The sequence below is a fragment of the Dreissena polymorpha genome, chromosome 1, assembly GCF_020536995.1.
Source record: "Dreissena polymorpha isolate Duluth1 chromosome 1, UMN_Dpol_1.0, whole genome shotgun sequence".
NCBI classification, from domain to species: domain Eukaryota; kingdom Metazoa; phylum Mollusca; class Bivalvia; order Myida; family Dreissenidae; genus Dreissena; species Dreissena polymorpha.
Genome location: NC_068355.1, coordinates 64,663,449 through 64,685,395, shown reverse-complemented (window position 1 = coordinate 64,685,395; position 21,947 = coordinate 64,663,449). Strand labels below are relative to the sequence as shown.

General features: G+C 36.6%; 1 protein-coding gene across 7 annotated transcripts in view; it reads left to right on the top strand.

Moving 5' to 3' along the window:
• Window positions 1-21,947, top strand: part of LOC127832535 (apoptosis-inducing factor 3-like) — an 82,446-nt gene that overhangs the window by 46,761 nt on the left and 13,738 nt on the right. For 6 of the 7 annotated variants that reach the window (XM_052358061.1, XM_052358049.1, XM_052358078.1 and 3 more), the window contains 2 exons: window positions 2,140-2,270; window positions 5,024-5,139. In XM_052358061.1, coding sequence (XP_052214021.1) covers window positions 2,140-2,270; window positions 5,024-5,139 — 247 coding nt within the window. The remainder of the gene's footprint in view (window positions 1-2,139; window positions 2,271-5,023; window positions 5,140-21,947) is intronic. The other variant, XM_052358054.1, reaches the window with a different exon arrangement.

Genomic DNA, 21,947 nt, shown 5'->3' with positions numbered 1-21,947 from the left:
ACCCATATTGATTTTCAGATCACTAGGTCAAAGGTCATGGTCACGATGACCCAAAATAGTAAAATGGAGTCCGGATGATAACTCAAGAACACTTAGGCCTAGGATCATGAAACTGCATAGGTACATTGATCATAACTCGTAGATGACCCCTATTGATTTTCAGGTCAAAGGTCAAGGTCAGGATGACCCGAAATAGTAAAATGGTGTCCGGATGATAACTCAAGAACACTTAGGCCTAGGATCATGAAACTTCATAGGTACATTGATCATGACTCGTAGATGACCCCTATTGATTTTCAGGTCACTAGGTCAAAGTTGCCCCTATCACAATGACCCAAAATAGTAAAATGGATTCCGGATGATAACTCAAGAACGCTTATGCCTAGGATCATGAAACTTCATAGGTACATTAATCATAACTCGTAGATGACCCCTATTGATTTTCAGGTCAAAGGTCAAGGTCAGGATGACCCGAAATAGTAAAATGGTTTCCGGATGATAACTCAAGAACGCTTAGGCCTTGGATCATGAAACTTCATAGGTACATTGATCATGACTCGTAGATGACCCCTACAGATTTTCAGGTCACTAGGTCAAAGGTCAAGGTAATGGTGACCCGAAATAGTAAAATGGTTTCCAAATGATAACTCAAGAATGCTTATGCCTAGGATCATGAAACGTCATAGGTACATTGATCATGACTCAAAGATGACCTCTATTGATTTTCATATGTCAAAGGTCAAGGTCATGGTGACCTGAAAGAGTAAAATGGTTTCTGGGTGATAACTCAAGAACGCTTATGCCTAGGATCATGAAACTTCATTAGTACAACAATCATGACTTGCAGATGACCCCTACAGTTTTTCAGGTCATTAGGTAAAAGGTCAAGGTCACAGTGACCTGAAATAGTAAAATGGTTTCTGGATGATAACTCAAGAACGCTTATGCCTAGGTTCATGAAACTTCATAGGTATATTGATCCTGACTCGCAGATGACCTCTATTGATTATCAGGCCACTAGGTCAAAGGTCAAGGTCACAGTGCCAAAAAACGTATTCACACAATGGCTGTCAAGGTCATGGTGGCTCAACTTAGAAAAATGGTTTCTGGATGATAACTCAAGAATGGGATCATGAAACTTCATAGGTACATTGATCATGACTCGCAGATGAAATAATGATGAAACTTGACAAGGATGTTTGTCTGGACAATATCTAGGTCAAGTTTGACATTTGGTAAAGATTGAATGAACCGACTCCGATCAGGTGAGCAAACTAGGGCCATCTTGGCCCTCTTGTTTCCTAAATGCTTGCAGACATTTACCTGAATTTCAGTGTGTGAGTCTACCAGATTGACTTACAGATCAAGTGCAAGTTTCATTCAGCTCCATTGATTTTTGGCAAAATTTCGGGCCATAGGTTGTTTCTCTAGGATACAGTTTTCTGGAATTTTGTGATATACTATTGCAGATACATTGACCTGATTTTTGAATCTACCTATATGTTTTACAGATAAAGTACAAGTTTGGTTTTGGTGCATTGATATTAACAAAGTAACATGCCTTGGACTTCTTTAAAATGATATTTGTCCATAATTTTTCCAAAACTCTTTTAGATACTGACCTTAATTTTGGTATGTGAGTCTACCTACATGTCCAATTTTGGTAATTTTATCAAATGTCATTGGAGTGCAAGGTTGTAATGTAAATGCCTATTGTACAACAACTTAACCCTTTGCATGCTGGGTAATTTGTCATCTGCTAAAATGTCGTCTGCTGAATTTCTAAAATTAGCATTTTCTTCGATTTTTTTCAAAGAATACTATCAGAATAGCAAACAGTTTGGATCCTGATGAGACGCCACGTTCTGTGGCGTCTCATCTGGATCCAAACTGTTTGCAAAGGCCTTTAAAATTCAGCTCCAGCGCTTTAAGGGTTAATTGTAAATGGCTGAAATTTCTTGTAAAGTGCCTATTCTGTATTAACTTGCTACTAAAGGCTTACAATTTTGATGGAGTACCTATTGTGTTATAACCTGGCTAGTAAAGGCTTACATTTATTGTAAAGAGTCTGTATTGATAAAACTAATCTGACTTTTTAAGGCTGACATTTCTTGTGAATCCTTTATGTGACTGTTTCAGGCCGCGAGTGCTGCCTACCCCAGGTGTAGACCTGGAGAACGTTTATTCTCTACGTACACCTGATGACGCCAACAGCATTGCTGCAGCAGCTAAAGGGAAACATGTGGTCATCATAGGGTCTTCTTTCATTGGTAGGTGTGCCCCTACTGTAAATATTCTTTGGGAAAATACTTACAAATGTGAATTTTTCTTGATAGTTTGTGTTCGGAATCAGACATAAAACTAAAGAAAAAATCACACAGCAACAACTTTTTGTGTGCCTATATGTTTGCATTAACACAAGGGAAATTTTGTGTATATTTAAATATATTTGTGATAATAATGTAAATATTGCAATGAATACGAACTTTCACTATTTGAGAATGAATGTTTGATTCAGTATTTCACCTTAATATGAAGTTGCAGTGCTGTGATTTCATCATTCTAATATGTCAAACTGCCTTGTGAAAGCAGACATATCACTACATACTGTTGTAGGTAGGCCTCAACATGTTTATTGCTATTGTATGATGTGGTTATTGACATTCATGATCAATAACATCAAAACTTTGCTGGTATTATGTGAATCATTTTTTTTACATGATCTCTATAGCACAGCCAAAATGGACATTTTGAAAAATGAGTACACTTTGCAGTCCTGTGATATGTGTGATGAAATCAGTGTCCTTTGGAATTTGATTGTAAATTGATTTCAGAACAAACTCATTAACTGGTAAAATTGTATATTTAAAAAAAGTATTTGGAAGCTGTTAACCCTTTCCCACTCAGAAGCAAAGTGAAGATGGCTATGTGCTAACAGTTTCTTGCAGTCTGTTCAAAGTGAAGATGGCTATGTGCTTACAGTTTCTTGCAGTCTGTTCAGGTTTTATGCTGTTTGCTGACCAACAGTATCTAAGGGTTGGAAATGAAACCATTAATACTTGAATTTAGTAATAAAGGTCTTTTATTAAATTTACCTTTCTTTGGGTCTACAAATGCGTCAAAATATATATCTAAGTGGTAAAGGGTTAACTCCCCATTTTCATAAAATGTCATTGGCTTCACATATATACTGTTAGTGGCTTTCTAATGTGGGTATTTACAACAAGAGTCTGTAAAATATGTGCTTTTTATGACATGTATTAATATTTTTGTTCATATAGGTCATTCTTTATTATTTATATGCCTGGAATATGAAGTTTATTCAAGATATTTTGCTGTGGGGCATTCAGATTGTTTAAATAATTGTTTTGGTGCAACATGTCTAAACTATTACTGTCCATCACTTGGCGCTTTTATGCATACTGAAGCTTTTGTTTTAGCAAAATGACACTTGTTAACAACAAACCAAAGTCTGTTTCAGTCAATTATACAAATATTATAATAAATAAAATGCAACAATTATATTTATTCATGTACTAGTAATGCAATTTACATTAGGCTGTCCACTCTTATAATTAATATAAAAATAATAATGTTTTAAAATTGGTACTTAAACACAAACTACTGTGAAACCATTTATTTTCGACAGCACAAAATTTCGTCATTTTTATAAAAATGACGATTTCGTCAGCACTTAAATTCGCCGATTTCTGATTTTGAATTTAAAAAAATTGCGTCAGTCAATATCCGATTTGTGTGTAATACAAATTCGCGATCAATCGCAGTTGCAAAAAATCGTGGTACGAATGCGGGAACACAGTTGAGAATCACTGCAGGAGGTGGGGCCTGTTTGTCACATGCCAATTAACTAGTCTTTTGTTATCAAGGGACAGTAATGGACCCTCTTAATGTATGCAATTCACACGTTCATTGTTATGATTAGCGGACAAGTGGGATCGAATAACCGTTAACGAGTGTTTGTAACAACGAAGCCAATTGCCAATTAGTCTTATTCTATTATTATAATTGCCATACTGATAACAATCGTATCGTAATCTGGAGGTTCCAGATTGTTAAGTGGTTTTTTTCAAATAAAATTCTTTTTTATTCTGATATCGACATTAAAATTATAAACTCTATGTGTGTGTTTGTTGTTAAAAAGTAAACTACCGGTAAATAAATCAATAATGTCAATAATTTAAAAATAAATAAATTGATACATATAAAATAGTAATAAGTGTGGTTAAAACGCAAACAATCAAACAACAAACAGCAATTAAAATATTCTTTATTAATATGTGATAAATACGCATGTTGATCACACATCGTCATCTTTTCATTTGGTTTATTGTCTTTCATCGGCATTCGCTGCGTGATGGCTTATATGCAACACCCCTGAAAAACACAATGCACCTAATGGGTAATAAAGTTATAAACAATTAGCGCTTATTCATTACCATTCTACATAAACGAAGTCAACGCATTCGATACAGCTGTACTGCACACGCGTTTTAAAGAAGTGTAACGTGTCAGTTAAGTACCTTGTGTAATCTACATCCCTTTGTGTCAAAACCGGATTAATCTTGATTACGAAACAGCAGTGAATGTGTGCATGGATTGTGTTGGAATTTAATGCCTCATGTCTATGGTAAAGTTTTAAAATATTGTTCAACTTAGTGTTTGTTTTTGTTCAAACATAGAGCATGATTGTTCGTTAGGATCTTAAATTCGCCGATCGGTTGACTGACGAAATTTATGAAAATTAATGCCTGACGATTAATAATGGTTTCACAGTATATAATTTCCCTTTTGTTTTAAATATATTTTTATATCATTCTAATAATTAAACTATTTTTGTGTTTTAAACATGAATTTACTAGGACCTCTGTGAACATTAATGACTTCTACAAGGAATATGGTTACTCTCATAGCTTCAATAAAAAAAAGAGAAGTTATTAACGAAGACCTCCACCCTCAGGTTATTGTGTCAGATCTTTATCTACGCAACTGGCCCTGTTTGCAGGCATGGAAGTGGCAGCATACCTTGCTGATAAGGCTGCTAGCCTGTCTGTTGTGGACATTGTCAAAGTGCCTTTCCAACTCACACTAGGGGACAAAGTGGGCTCTGTTCTGCAGAAGGTAGCCTCAGAATAATGATCCTTACTTTAAAGTCATGGCCCTTGTCCAAGAGTTATGACCCTTGCTATAGAGTTATAGCCAAAGCTCCAGAGTTGTGGACCTGGCTCTCTAGTTACAACCCTTGCTATAGAAATAAGTCCAAAGCATAGAGTTATTGCTAAAGCTCAAGAGCAGTGGACCTTACTCCCCAGTTGCAACCCTTGCTATAGAGTGAAGACCAAGGCTTTAGAGTTTTGGCTTAAGCTCCAGAGTTGTGGACCTTGCTCTCAAGTTACAACCCTTGCTAAAGAGTTAAGGCCAAAGCTTTAGAGTTATTGCTAAGGCTCCAGATGTTGTGGACTTTGCTCTGGAGTTGCAACCCTTAATACAGAGCTATGACCAAAGCTTTAGAGTTATGGCTATTGCTTTTAAGTTTTAACCCTTCCTTTAGAATTATGGCCAAAGCTGTAGAGTTATGGACCTTGCTCTGGAGATTTAACCTTTACTTTAGAGTTATTGCCACAATTCTGGAGATGCCATCCTTGCTAAAGATTTATAACCAAAGCTCTTGGGTTGCAACCCTAACTTGCTATTGACTTATTACCCAAGCTCTTGGGTTGCAACCATTTTTTAGCTCACCTGTCACGAAGTGACATGGTTAGCTTATGTGACCGTGAGATGTCCGGCGTCCGTTGTGTGTTCGTGTGTGCGTGCATGCGTCCGTCAACAATTTGTTTGTGTAGACAGTAGAGGTCACAGTTTTCATCCAATCTTTATGAAATTTGGTCAGAATGTTTATCTTGATGAAATCTGGGTTGGGATTATTTGGGTCATCTGGGGTCAAAAACTAGGTCACTAGGTCAAAAACTAGGTCACATAATAGGTCAAATAATATAAAAAAACAACTTGTGTAGACAATAGAGGTCGCAGTTTTCATCCAATCTTTATGAAATTTGGTCAGAATGTTTATCTTGAAGAAATCTGGGTTGGGATTGTATTTGGGTCATCTGGGGTCAAAAACTAGGTCACTAGGTCAAATAATTGAAAAATCATCAACAATTTGTTTAGACAGTAGAGGTCACAGTTTTCATCCAATGTTTATGAAATTTGGTCAGAATGTTTATCTTGATAAAATCTGGGTTGGGATTGTATTTGGGTCATCTTGGGTCAAAAGCTATGTCACTAGGTCAAAAACTAGGTGAAATAATAGAAAAAACCTTGTGTAGACAATAGAGGTCGCAGTTTTCATCCAATCTTAATGAAATTTGGTCAGAATGTTAATCTTGATGAACTCTGGCTTGGGAATGTATTTAGGTCATCTAGGGTCAAAAACTAGTTCACTAGGTCAAAAACTAGGTCAAATAATAGGAAAACCTTGTATAGACAATAGAGGTCGAAGTTTTCATCCAATCTTAATGAAATTTGGCCAGAATGTTTATCTTGATGAAATCTGGGTTGGGATGGTGTTTGGGTCATCTGGGGAAAAAAAATAGGTCAAATAATAGAAAAACTGTCAACAATTTGTTTGTGTAGACAGTAGAGGTCACAGTTTTCATCCAATGTTTATGAAATTTGGTCAGAATGTTTATCTTGATGAAATCTGGGTTGGGAATGTATTTGGGTCATCTGGGGTCAAAAACTTGGTCACTAGGTCAAAAACTAGGTCACTAGGTGAATTTATAGGAAAACCTTGCATAGACAATAGAGGTCGCAGTTTTCATCGAATCTTTATGAAATTTGGTCTAAATGTTTATCTTGATGAAATCTGGGTTGGGATTGTATTTGGGTCATCTGGGGTCAAAAACTAGGTCACAAGGTCAAATAATAGAAAACCTTGTGTAGAAAATAGAGGTCACAGTTTTCATCCAATCTTCATGAAATTTGGTCAGAATGTTTGTCTTGATGAAATCTTGGTTGGGATTGTATTTGGGTCACATGGGGTCAAAAACTAGGTCAATAGGTCAACTATTAGAAAAAACCTTGTGTAGACAAGAGAGGTCACAGTTTTCATCCAATCTTTATGAAATTTGGTCAGAATGTTTATCTTGATAAAAAATGGGTTGGGATTGTATTTGGTTAGTCAGGTGAGCGATTCAGGGCGCTCCTGGTCCTCTTGTTTATAATTATGGCCAAAACTCTTGAGTTGTGGACTTTGCACTGGAGTAACAATTCTTGTTATTGAGTTGTGGTCAAAACTCTAGCAGACGAGTTATGGACACATTTGTGGGCCTCTTTCTAGGGTTGTTTTGGTGCTGGTATAGCTTTCATGTGACACTAAATGCACTGGTTGGGCTTGATTCAATGTCATTACATAATAAGACGTCTGCATTAGTACTTTAGCCATTTATGGCATAATGCTGTTTTTAAACTTACAGAATGTATTGACAGTTTTTTGTCACGGTTTCTGGGTAAATTCTGGAACATTACCTGTTTGGCTAAGCATGAGATCATGCAATTATCTTGATTCTCATCTCACATTTATAAACAATATTTTAGGAAAATAGAGACAAAAAGTGTTATTTTTCCATGAAATTGTGTATGTATTAAATTGAATTTTGAAATAATGAATCAAGTCAAAATCATTGTTGCATCTGTATGCTAGCTTTAACCCTTTCCTAGCTATAATTGTTCACTGATCACTGCCAAGTCCATGTTCCATACCTAATCCATGTAGTTCATTTGTCCATGCATGTATTAGCAATAAATGAAAAATTCGTTCTTGTAGATTACCTGAATTAAGTACTGGTTATACTAAGCTCTTCTGAGTAGACGGTGCACATGGTGAGCTTTTGAGATCCCTGTTGTGTGTTTTGCTTCATTGGTCATGCGTTGACCTTTACCATGTGAGCACTCTATTGAGTCCACATTTTTTGTTCAACTTTGTCAGAGCATGAGTCTCTATGAAATTTCAGCTAAGTTCAAAATTGGGTCATTTGTGCTCAAAAACGAAATCATTAGGTCAAATTGAAAACAGCTTTGAACTGACAAAAAGTCATGTGATCCAATCATATCCCTGCCGAATTTGAAGTCATTTTCAAATTAACCCTTTGCATGCTGGGAAATTTGTAGTCTGCTAAAATGTGTCTGCTTTATTTCTAAAATTAGCATTTTCTTATAATTTTTTCAAAGAATACTATCAGAATAGCAAACAGTTTGGATCCTGATGAGACGCCACATTCTGTGGCGTCTCATCTGGATCCAAACTGTTTGCAAAGGCCTTTAAAATTCGGTTCCAGCGCATTAAAGTATTAAGCATGGGCTGGGGAAGGCCATTGCTAGAGTGAACACTCAAGATGTCAATTGTTTTGTGTCCAATCTGCATGAAACTTGCTAAGATAGTTTTGTCTAATGATAGTCTGGCCAAGGCAGAAAATAGTTTTGATCTGTTCAATATCATTACCACCAGGATACGTGGTAGTTTTTTTATATTTAACCAGGTTTTTCGAAGGAAAAAACTGTTTATTAGATTGGCGAATGTCGGCGGGCGGGCTGGTGGGCGGGCGGGCGGTACAACCTTGTCCGGGCCATAACTTTGTCGTTCATTATGTGATTTTAAAATCATTTGGCACATTTGTTCACCATCATTAGATGGTGTGTTGCTCGTAAGAATTACGTCGATAACTCCAAGGTCAAGGTCACACTTTGAGTTCAAAGGTCAAACAATGCCATAAATAGCTTTTCCTGGCCATAACTACACTTCAACACCGTTATTTCGAACACCCATAATCCGAAGTCACCGTTATTTCGAAGTATTTTTGCGGTCCCGATTTTGGTTCTTCTTTGTTTAATGCAAAGTTTCATTGTTAATCCGAACTTCGTTAAACTGAAAAAAAATCGTTAATTCGAAGTGATTCTGTCGGTCCCAACACTATAATTTGCACCTAATTGTCAATATTTAATCGAAGTCAAAGTTGCAAAACGCTGAGCATAATTTCACACCTTTGTTATCTGGGCGTGGCGCATCAAAAGTTGATAATTACACCTTGTCGTCTAGTGCGCGTAGCGTGTTAATTTTATAATGTTGTCAAAAGCCGATAATTACTATTTTTGTAGTTTTGCATTCTTAAGTAACAAATAAACGTGTCACGTTATATAGGTCTGAGTAAATGTTGTCCAATAAAATTCATCTTATATAAACTCTACCTTCTGCGAGCAAAACACGGGCAGAAGTGAAGTCTTCAATATCCTTGACCAATAGGAGAAATATGTTACACGCGTCCAGTTAAGTGCTGTTCAGAGAGACATCGCCTCTTGTTTACAAAAAATGTTTATTTATTTCTGAAAATGTATTCATCTGTATTTACATGTATGACAATTTGTGCTACTCGTTATGTTTTATATGGTCTGATAATTTGTGCTATTTGCATATTCATTATATTTAATATGTTCTGCACTTAGAAAAAACATAAAAAGAAGAACAAGAATCGTTTTATTCCTTCGTTTGTTACAAGTAGAAATCTATTGCAATCTGACTAGTTTACTTTTTTAAAGTAAACAATTATTAATAGTAGCTTGTAACCAAGCCATGCAAATTCCACAACGTTTTATTATAACAGAATCAAAGAAGTGGCCTGTAAAATGTTTATTTCGAATAATCATTAATCCGAAGTTTTTTTAAGGCCCTGACGACTTCAAAATAACGGTGTTGAAGTGTATGTCATTCATTGTGAGAATTTTAAAATCATTTGGCACATTTGTTCACCACCATTGGACGGTGTGTCGCGCGAAAGAATTACGCCAATATTTCCAAGGTCAAGGTCGCCACAACTAAAAATATATTGATTTTGAAACAAGGGGGGTAACTATCAGAAGCAATGCACATTTTGAGTTGTCTCCCTTTATCAGACTTTTTTTTTAAATTGAAAACCTGGTTTTGTGACAATTTTGTCCCTTGTTCTGAATTATAGCCTTGTGAATACTATAAATCTCCATGTTTATTCCAATCTTGATGAAACTTTCTTGGAATATTTGTTCTAATGTCTGAGTTGAAAAATGATTTTGGTCCATTGAAAAATAGGATGGCCAATGAGTGGGGCAGTTTTCCTTAAATGGCTTAAGTGAAACCTTGCTTACATTCTAGAAGTCACTTTTTTCCCAATCATCATGAAACTTTCTAAGACCATATGTTTAAATGATATGTCAATAAAGTTTTAAGTAATTCTGGTCATGCAGTGGAAAATCATAGCTGACAGCTAGAGTATTTGGAAGTTTATATTGTTATTTTGGCTTAAAAGCAATCTTTAAACACAAGTTGATATTGCTTTTTATCTGATAAGGAATCCATTTATTAATGTGCAAGCTATGTTTTTTTATTTATTTTTAATGATGCTGGTGATGATGATGATGATGATGATGATGATGATGATGATGATGAGGCTTGTAAAATTGTCTTGTGTGTGCAGTGACATGTCAGTCAGTCATTATTATTTTACGTTGTGAACACTCTAAAGACAATATTAGTCGTGTTCTGAGATTACTGGGCTTAATGTATGTGTATAAAGTGTCATCTCAGATTAGCCTGTGCATTAAGCCCAGTTTTCTCAGAACACGACTCATATTATGGGCAAGTCTTGAAACTTGATCAGTCAAGCAATTGATATTAAATTTTGTTGATTTGAAATTTCAACTGTCATCTGTACTTGGTCATGTGGGGTCAAAAACTAGAATAGTGTCTAGTTAAAATATATTGAAAGATTGTGAACAAGTTAGAAATTACTTTTTAACCAATTATCATGAAGCTTGCTCATAATGTTTGTTCTTCCAATAATTTTTTTGAGAAAGTTAGTAAAACCTGGCTGCAAAGAGTTGATGCTTTTATTGTATGGTATCATATTTTACAGTTTTAGATAAGTCACAATTCAATCTAATCATTTGCAAAAAAGTAAGTGAAAACCTTTTTTTTATTTTGGTACCTAAATGGCATGATCAACAAGTGGAAGTTCTCCTGAAGCATTTTTTCTCAAAGAGTATTATTGGCGTCGCTCTGGAGAGCGGCGACTAGTATGTAATGCATTTTTTTTGGCTTATGGGTGGAGAAGTTATTTTACAGATCAATGTATATATTTTTGTTTTAAGAATATCTTGCATAGTGGTGATTTTTTGTGTAAATTAGTGTAAATAAGTACTGCATTTGTGTCTATTAATTTTACTACAACATTTAGAGCCAATAATGCAAAGCTAATTGTTTTAATTAATAACTGATCCACAACTGATCACAGGGGAAAGATCACAGGGACTGGGCAAATACGCGAAACTTTCTGGTTTTGTATAAAAACAAAACATAATCGAATTATATTTACTTTGTGGTTTTACTAATTTGCTTATTTAGTGGAGAATCAATGTAGTACGATATTTGACGACCTATCACGCAAGCAAGTTTATTGGAAGGCGTAGTGGTACAAAAACGTACAATGTATTAGTTTATTAATAGACATGTAATAACGATCGCTATACACAACTTCACCAAATAGCAGTACATAAATGATGTCAGCCGGAATAGCTCAGTTTGGAGAGCGTTAGACTGAAGTTGTTTACGCAACAATCATCTAAAGGCCCCCGGTTCAATCCCGGGTTCTGGCAAGAACGGAACAGTTCTGCGGCTGACAATTTTTTTCAGTCAGGTTAATAAATATAATAAAAATTTATTTTATGTTGACATTTTAAAATCCATTTTGCTACAATTGGACATTTTTATTAAAATTAATGGATGCCGCGTGGTGACAATGTTAATTAAAATTTCTTACATCACTTAAATATCTTATAAACAAGTACACATGTTTTTATATTAACAAATAAATGCAAACAGCACATCTATTATCCATGTATTTTTATGGTTGTCTATCATAGGCCCTAAGTACTATCCCTACCACATATAGAGCGCGAAGAACAACACGTATTATTGATTGTAAAAATGAGTTGCGATAAAGGAAGCAGCCGCTTATCAAGGAGGAGCTGTGTCCCAGCAACCCGTTTCCCTAGAGTCAAGCACTCCTTGGAGTTTTTTTTTAAGAACCACATATTGAGCGCGAAGCGCGACAGGTATTACTATCCAGGTGGTATGGGCCCTTTAGCATTTTCTTACTATTAGGTCCATAGTTATCTTCCTTAGAATATGAGAAATTTTGAAATCGTTGTTCGAAGTCCAAAATTTTCATCCGATTGTTCCCAAACTTGCACAGGTTTTTTTTTATCAATGAGGACCCAATCCAAACTCTATATGAGCAATATCGGACCATAAGTCCAAAATTATGTCTCTTTGAATTTAAAAATAAAAGTGAAAAACTGCTTGGTTATGTCAACATTTTTCATCAGATTCTTTCCAAACTTACAGTGTCTTCATATCAATGAGCATTTTTACCTCATTTAAAATGAGAAACATCGGGACAATAAGTCCAGAATTTTTTTCTATTCAATTTGACAAAGTAAACAATTACCACTTGTTTAAAAGATTTCACAACTTTCGTCTGAAACTTTCCAAACTTGTTAAGTGTTTTTATATCAGTATTACTCAAACCCTATTGAAAATGATGAATATTGGAGCAATAAATCTATTATGATCTTTTACTAAATTTCAAAGTATTGTGAAATGCAGCTTCTTTATGCAATTTACAGTTTTCATTCAATTTTTTATGCCCCCCTTCGAAGAAGAGGGGGTATATTGCTTTGCTAATGTCGGTCTGTCTGTCGGTCCGTCCACCAGGTGGTTGTCATACGATAACTCAAGAATGCTTGGGCCTAGGATCATGAAACTTCATAGGTACATTAATCATGACTGGCAGATGACCCCTATTGATTTTGAGGTCACTAGGTCCAAGGTCACGGTGACTCGAAATAGTAAAGTGGTTTTTTGAATGATAATTCAAGAATGCATACGCGGCCAACAGGGCACACTCTGAACAATATTACTGAAGCAACTGGTCTGTAATCCTAAATCTATAATTATCAGTCCAATGAAACATCATCCTTTTAGTAAAATACAGTGGATCAGTAAAAATATTATCAGAATATGAGATTTTTTGTATATTTTGTATATTAAATATTGTGTTAATGTTTAATTTTGTTGATTAATATTAATATAAGCAGGACAGGGGAGGTAATACACTACAGGGGAAACAAATGCAATAAGTTTAAATTTATTGTTACAGATTTGCCTCCCTTGTAAAATATTTAAATTTTACCAAATGTAAGGCTAACTGCATTTTTGTAATGCATACTACTACTACTACTACTACTACTACTACTACTACTGGTACTACTGCTGCTGCTGCTGCTGCTGCTACTACTACTACTACTACTACTTCTTCTACTACTACTACTACTACTACTACTACTACTACTACTACTACTACTACTACTACTACTACTACTTCTACTACTACAACTACTACTACTTCTACTTCTGCTCTACTACTACTACTACTACTACTACTACTACTACTACTACTAACTACTACTACTACTACTACTACTACTACAACTACTACTACTACTACTACTACTACTACTACTTCTACTACTACTACTACTACTACTACTACTACTACTACTACTACTACTACTACTACAACTATTTCTTCTGCTACCACCACCACCACCTACTACTACTACTACTCTATTACTACTACTACTACTACTACTACTACTACTACTACTACTACTACTACTACTACTACAACTACTACTACTACTTCTACTACTACTACTACCACCACCACCACCACCACCACCACCACCATTCACAGTGACAAAAAACGTATTCACACAATGGCTGCTACTACAATTTATAGCCCATATAGGGGGGCATGCATGTTTTACAAACAGCCCTTGTTTTCAAACTTTTACAGTGTTTTCATATCAATGAGTACTCAACCCCTATCGTAAATGAGCAACATAAGAATAAGTTCAGAATCATCTCCCCTTGAAGTTGAGAAAAATATGAAAGTATGCTTACAAGATGAAGCAGATTTTTAAAACCAACGCAGTTCTGTTCCATTAATGAAAACTGCACACGGATGCCAGTAAAAAAAGAGGAAACCAATGTTAATTAAATGCACTATGAAATATTTGGGGGTTACATTACAAAATCAGAGATAATGGTTATTTGGGGGTTATTATATATATATAACGCAACATCATAAATAATGGTTATTTGGGGGTTATAACACAAAATTATAGATAATGGTTATACCAGTGTCTTGTTTTATTTTGTTTAAAATAATCGGCCAATATATTAATATTTACCGTAGAAAAAAAAAATCATTCCATGTAACTTCATTGAGTGCCTTTTACACTGAAATTCCCGACGCCCTTTGATGCTTTGCATCAATCATACATGCCAGAAATTTTCGGGTCCAAATCGGGACAGTCCATTAAAAATGTCGGACATTTGACCAAAAAGCAGGACACCTTAAATGATCATTCATGCCACCTTTACTGAAGTCAGTAATCAGCTAATTATTTACAAAACCTCATAATTTCTGGCAAATATTGATGATAAATGTGTTTAGAATTGCATGAACACAGACGTTCTCCATTTTCCGGAAGTAAACAAACATGTGCACTATGAACTATGCAGATGAACCCATTTGTGACTAAGGCAACGTTCAACGGGATGTGCGCACATCAAGCACTGTTTTTATTCAACCAATTATCCATTAACTCTAACTTTAGATTGATGTAATATGTACAAATTATTTTCTGAAAATCAGCCAAAAACGAAAGTAAATTTATGTCTCTGGTATCGGTCAGCGCTCATTTTGTTTGAAATATAATACACTGAATACTGCGTAATAATAGTATCTTTGGACTTGATTTGGGCCATGAAATACAAAAGCAATCTGCTTAATGCACTACGATGCATCTATCCCTAGCAACGACTCTTATCATTAAAATACGCTGGTGTGAATGCCCGATAAAATCAATAATGTGCCGACGTATCGCTGATAATGTGTCAAAAACAACACTGGATCACTCGACTAGTAGATATGGTTTATTAATAGGGGGCAATAAAGGGATTAGCGATGGTAATTAAAGCCAGACGGAGCTTGAATAGGGAATTTTATTGTGAACTTAAAGAGCGTATATCGTTTTGTTCGAATGTCGGGACAAATAGTGTTACATCGGGACACCGGGACAAACACCCCAAAAGCAGGACTGTCCCGCCAAGATCGGGACGTCTGGCATGTATGGCATCAATACTTATCTTGTTTACTTAACTGACAACAAAAAATATCTGTTATGTTACATATTTTTTAAAGTTAAGAATCGGTATGCTTATATTTAATAATATTTAAGCAGTTTATGCTATTTTATCAAGATAACATTTTGTTTAAATAGTCTCTGAATTTTGTCTGATATTAATCTTTGATACAAAAATATAAACAACATTTTTAAATTTCAATGATGATTTCAAAATAATCGCCCATCAAAAAGATTTCTTTTTGCCTTAATTATTATCAATCTTGGTCAAAACATTTGCTCCAATTATTAATAACCGGAATGCCACTGCCCACATAAAATATGTGTTATTTATAACACATCATGATCTAACATCACACAAACAGATTAGATCAATTAAGTTTCTTTGGATCTTAGGAGAGCGCACTTAAGCCTTTAGGCCCCTTGTTACAATTCTGTGTTTGTATATGCAATTGAATTTATTGGATTTATGCAAGATATCAATGAATGATATTTTGTGGAGACTTGTTAAACCCTCACATTTAAATAAACATGTGAACACGTTTTGGTGACTGGTAAATCCATTCCTTCTTCTTCAAAAAAGAAACAACAAAGCGATGTATAATTCCATGCCATGGCTTTGATCTAAGTCTACATACAATTGTATATTTTTCAACTTTTTCTGAACTGATCACAATCATATACCCAGGAAATGTAGGATGTTGTATACAGGAGAGCCTCTTTGTAATGAAAAACTCAAGTTCTATGCACTGAAATTATTTAGATAGAATTGGATTCTTGAAAAAGTGTTGCTTGTTATTGTCTGAAATAAAGAGTTCAATTAAGTGATAATCATACAGGCATAGTGGGTATTGTTTGACAATAATTCGGAGGATGTGATATGCTTGAAATGCAATGTGCTTGTTGACAATGATGACACTATTGTTCAGATATGTAAGTAGTTTATTCTTTCAAAAATTTTCAAAAGTTGTTGATTTTTATTTTAATGTCATAAATACTGACCTGTTATCGTATGCTTATACTTTCCAAGGGGAAATAACTCATCCGGAATTTTAACTGGAAATCCGCCACCTCAATACCGTAATACAGGCCAGGTTAAACATAGTGCAATGCAACCTAGCCAAAAATCGGTAACCAATCCTCAATATTCTTTCCGGATCAACCAGGTGTATGCGTGTCTTTTACGGCTCTGAATTAAAATATTGTTTTTCACTTGGTTGATTGGGGTTTTGAATAAATAAATTGTGTTATTTATCTTTTAATTTCTCATTCGGATTAATTTGTGTGGATTTAATGGATTTTGTTTCATTTGTAAAAGGTAAGCCATGCTTGTTTTTATCGAACAATGGTTTATTTCTACCATGCTGGGTGTTTTCAGGCGCGAACGACCACGTGCAAAACGTGCTCTTCTAATACATTGCTAGAACGTGCAAAGCATGTTCTTCTAATGTGTTACGAGATCGTGCAAAGCGTGTTCTTCTATTGACAGATTGTTTATCATTTGCCATTGTGTGCAATAATGATTTTAACGTTTCGTATGACAATCTAATTGATCATCATTTTATTTTTCATCTGTTTTGAATTAAACTTTTGTTTAATTTATGATCTACGGCAGTTTAATTATAATTTTCATTATGGTCAAATAATGATTTTATGTGCCGTATGATAATCTGGTCTGTGACCAGTTTATGGTTGAATATGCTTTGCTCTTGTTTTTCATATATTCGACTACATGATGGTCGCAGAAACAAGAGTGGATAAATACCCTGTGACTTCGCAGATCATGGATGATAGTTGCAGTATCAGTCACCGGGTATCGGGCACGATCGCGACCGTACTATGCTAAGTCTCTTAGACAGTCGGTCAACATCAGACCATATGGCGACACCCGTCAGCCGGTCTTTGCCCGATGGCATTGGTCAAGGACATCGACCAATGCCGGACCATTTGGCATCCGCCATACGGTCATTATCCGGTGACAACACTGGTCATGATATGACCGGTACGTCACCGGGGACGTTGATCACGGACCATTGATCGACGTCTGACCGGCCGGTCACCGGTCATGTCACCGGTCCGGTCCGGTCATTGATCACCGGTCCGGTCACCGGTCTTGTCACCGGTCCGGTCCGGTCACCGGTCATGTCACCGGTCCGGTCAACGGTCATGTCACCGGTCCGGTCCGGTCATGTCACCGGTCCGGTCCGGTCACCGGTCATGTCACCGGTCCGGTCATCGGTCATGTCACCGGTCCGGTCATTGAGCACCGGTCCGGTCCGGTCACCGGTCCGGTCATGTCACCGGTCCGGTCATGTCACCGGTCCGGTCCGGTCACCGGTCCGGTCATTGATCACCGCTCCGGTCACCGGTCAACAGTCATCAGTTAGGCCTGCCACCGATAACACCAGTCACCGGTCAAGAAGAAGAACTCGGTCTTCTTCATTGAATTATTCTCCTTTTCTTCGTTGAATACATCGTCTTCATCAAGGATTAGACATCGGACACGCGCTTCTTCGTCGAGCGGTTCTCATCGTCGCGGCTCTCGTAAGCGATCACGTCGTCACTCACGGAGACGTTATTCTAGAAGATCTCGGTCTCATCGCAGCCGATCCACATCTCGGCCGATCCAGATCTCGACATCGCAGGAAACGAGGACGTCGTCAACCTTCACGTAGACATCAGCGGACTGCATTGAGCACCACTGGATAGTTATCGAACATACCTCTCCTTCATTGAGCAGTTCTCGGCGTTGATACGCTCGTAAGCGATCATGTCAATGCTCACGGAGACAATATTGTAGAAGACAATATTTCCAGCGTAGCCGAACAATATTTCGGCATCGAAGTTATATGGATGTCGCCACTTCTCACGTAGGCGTTAATGATCCTACTGGTCATATCGACGTTCTCCATTTTATTCCTTTAGGAATATCATGTCTCCATTCCACGTGTGATGGTTCTTCTTATGGCATCCACACATGTTGCAGTCACCGAGCCGTAGTTGTATACGAACACTAGTTCGTTTAACATTCAGGCTTCGGGATAAGCTGTTCTTTTCTCCACTACGACTACAAGGACACTTATGCCTATTGATACTGATAATCTACCGTTGTTTTCTGGTTAACATTATCAGATGACTTCGTGGATGGTCATTCTTCTGCACCAGATATTTCCATTCTGACGCAGTTATATTATACCGGTCCCGATCACCGGACATCGGTCACCATTCATCGGTCAAATCACCGATCACTGATCACCGGTCAGAATAAGTGATGTCTCATCGCCATCGGATTGGATTTTTTTGGCATGATCTTCTTTTCCGAGCAGTGCTTGACATTGATAACAGACCATATGGATTCCACCATTTTTCGGTCTTTAACTGGTAACGTCACCGGTCATATTATGACTGGTCCGTTCACCGGGCTACAGTTACCGGTCATTGACCGGTCCGGTTCGGTCACCACTTACCAATTACCGGTATTCCACTGTGTTTTCATCGGTCAATTTTTAGTATCACGGGTATCGTCTACATTACATAGTTGTATACCCCTGGCAATGTTTGTATTGAATACTATATTTTATGGATTCAACAATCTACATGACTTTTTGTGTTTTTCAATACTGATGTTCTACTAGCGACGGTTACCAAATCATGCTATATCTGTTATTTTTACTTCTATCTCAACCGGCTACATGCAGACTACTGGTCTTGCAGATAGATCGGCTGAAGTGGGCTCGGAAACTAGCATTGAGGTCGAACATTACTATTTGACATCTATTAATTTATGTTCGAGACCCGAAGGATGAATTGTTTTAACCGCCTTTACCTGTCGGCTACAGACTTTGCAGTCAGTGTCACGGAACAGTTGGGACACATTAATGACGCTAGCAGGATTAGCAAGACGACATTTGTATCGACTTCTGCTTTTCTATTGCTCCTACGGCAGTGCATATTTTCAAGCTACTGGAATCAGTAAGAGTTCTGATACATAGGATTGCCTATCAGATTGACCGCATAGCGGCTACAGTCTTGTAGATGGCTTAGGACCTATTGAACTCAGATCTTAGATCCTAGGATCTGGAGGGACCTCATCTTAAAGTTATTCTTCTATTACACTTCTGGCCATAACAGGCCGTCTTCCTATAACGGGTCGTATTCCTTTCGGAATTCGTCCCGGTTAGAAGTCTTGAAGTATTTGGATTAATCAAGTCAGAATTTAAGACTTCCATGCATTCTACCAGCAAGCGTGGACCCGCTTAAGGTTACCCCTAGGGTTTTCACCTTTTTCTGCCATCACACCTCCGATTCCGGAGGTACCACTATCAATCATATTTCCGTACTTCGCAAATCGATGACTTCGCGACCTGTATTATCCAGGATTTTAAAGGCGCCTGTTATTGGTTCAAGAAGAGGCTATATTCTGTAGATAGGTCATAAACTTATAAGTGTTTAACACTGTCCTATTGTACCAATTTTCAAGTGTGTTTGGAGTGGGAAAGTTCGGCTTGCCGTGTTTTCTTTGCCCACCCATCCTTGACAAATGGTTCCGGTCACCGGTCGGTATTTACCGGTCCGGTCACCGGTCCTTCTGCTGAGACGTCTTTTCTTACGTCCGTTTCAGCTTTATTTTTAAGGCCTAAATTAAAATTGAGTTTGTTTGCCCTTTACCGACCGACCCACTTTTTACCCCCCGACCCAAAAATTTTTATTGCGATTTCTGAAAACGTATTTTTTTTATTTTCGTTTTTTTTCGACGATCATAAAAGAGCCGACAGCAATATTTATTCGTGCGCGTATTTATATCCCTGTCTATTATTATCGCCCCTGACCGATCTAGGTCACTCCGATGGTTGGAATTTCATACGCCACAATATAGGCAGTAATGCAAGCGTCTATAACCAGCATCGCGATCGGCGGTGTTCCGTGAAAATGACCGAACGACATCATACTTAACTATTGGTTCGCGAAAGTAGTCGGACATATACGAGTTTACGTTCGTTGTACACATGCTGTTAACATGATCTAAGACGGAGGACAATGAAAAGAAATAACGATGCTCAGCGAGGACAAATGACTATCGAATTTACGACGGACATCATATAAATAGTATGGATTAATGAAAAGAGCGTGTCATTCTACGATGGAGCATACGTTTTAGATACAAATAAAACTCTCTTTTTTTGGAAATGTATGAACTGAATGTCACAGAACAAGTGTTTGAAAATTGGAATGCAGTCTACTCGCAAGGAAAAATACATCTAACAGTTACAGGATTATTGTTCGAAAATGCAAAATAAAAGACAAACATGATTTGATTTATATGCAAGTGGATCTGTGTTTAATCAGATTCATGTGCATATTCTGCTTTATTATGTTTGCCACACTAAACAGTTTACTGTAATGGCATGTTAGTGAAATGGATATGTAAAGGTAAACTTATTTAAAATATTAATGTCTCTTAGCTAAATACATCGACAACACTCAAGTATATATGTTTAAAGCGTTAATATATCCACAAACTGAATCTAACACCCTTAATTTATTTCCCAAAATCAAGTTTTCATGCTTAAGTATATATGTTTAAAGCGTTAATATATCCACAAACTGAATCTAACACCCTTAATTTATTTCCCAAAATCAAGTTTTCATGCTTATGTTAGTTGCAATAATACAACTTTCAGCTATTGACCCTCTGAGCTGTACGTTTGTTCTCATAAAAGCTCAGAGCATTCAAGAAGAAATAATGCTTTATAATAATGTTCAGTTTGCCCTTTTATGAATTTACTTTGCCATGAGGAGACTATGCACTAACCGGTCAAACACTTAAAATTGAGGCCTGTAAAAATTTCAACTGGCCTGTGAATTGTTTCTCCTGGTAGGCAAGTCTGGCCTGTAAAATGTGACGGTCTTTCGCCATGTCTGAATTTTTCCTTTAAAGGCTTTGGGCTGTCTTTCTACACTCCTTCAACGCTTGTTGCATGCTAATTAAGCGCAATTTAAGGGAAAGGTTTAAGTTAAAAATAAAAGCTGTCTGGCTGTTAAATAATTACAAATGCATTTGATCAATTAACATCATATAATGAACAAATATTTAATGTAATAACACACAAACATGCATTTGATATTAATATATGCAAGAAACAGCAAACAAGATAATGTTAAGCTACATAGGGCTTCGTACACTGCAACAGTGCTTTAATAACAGTGTTTTAAATATTTATAGACTATTAGTGTATAAAAAATATAATTTCTCAAATAAAATAAAATAATTTTCCTACCTACCTACCCACCTGTAAAATTTAGGGTCGGTAAAGGGCAAACCAACAATATTTTAATTGTGGCCTAAGATAATTGTATTAATCTCGGGATTATTTAATGACACAGATTTCCATCTTTTTGTCATTATTTACCACTATTCAGTGGTGTCTAGACTAGAAGATTATCTTGGCAAGAATATAGTTTATTCTACCACAACCTTCCTTACATCTTATACAGATGTGAGCAGAGAAGGTTATGGACGATCACATACAACATAGTATCTTGATTTTCTTAATTATGTGGTATCCTAACGAATATCACCTGCACATCTACATCTTGAAAAGCGAAAATTCTTTTTAGCTGTTTTTCATTTA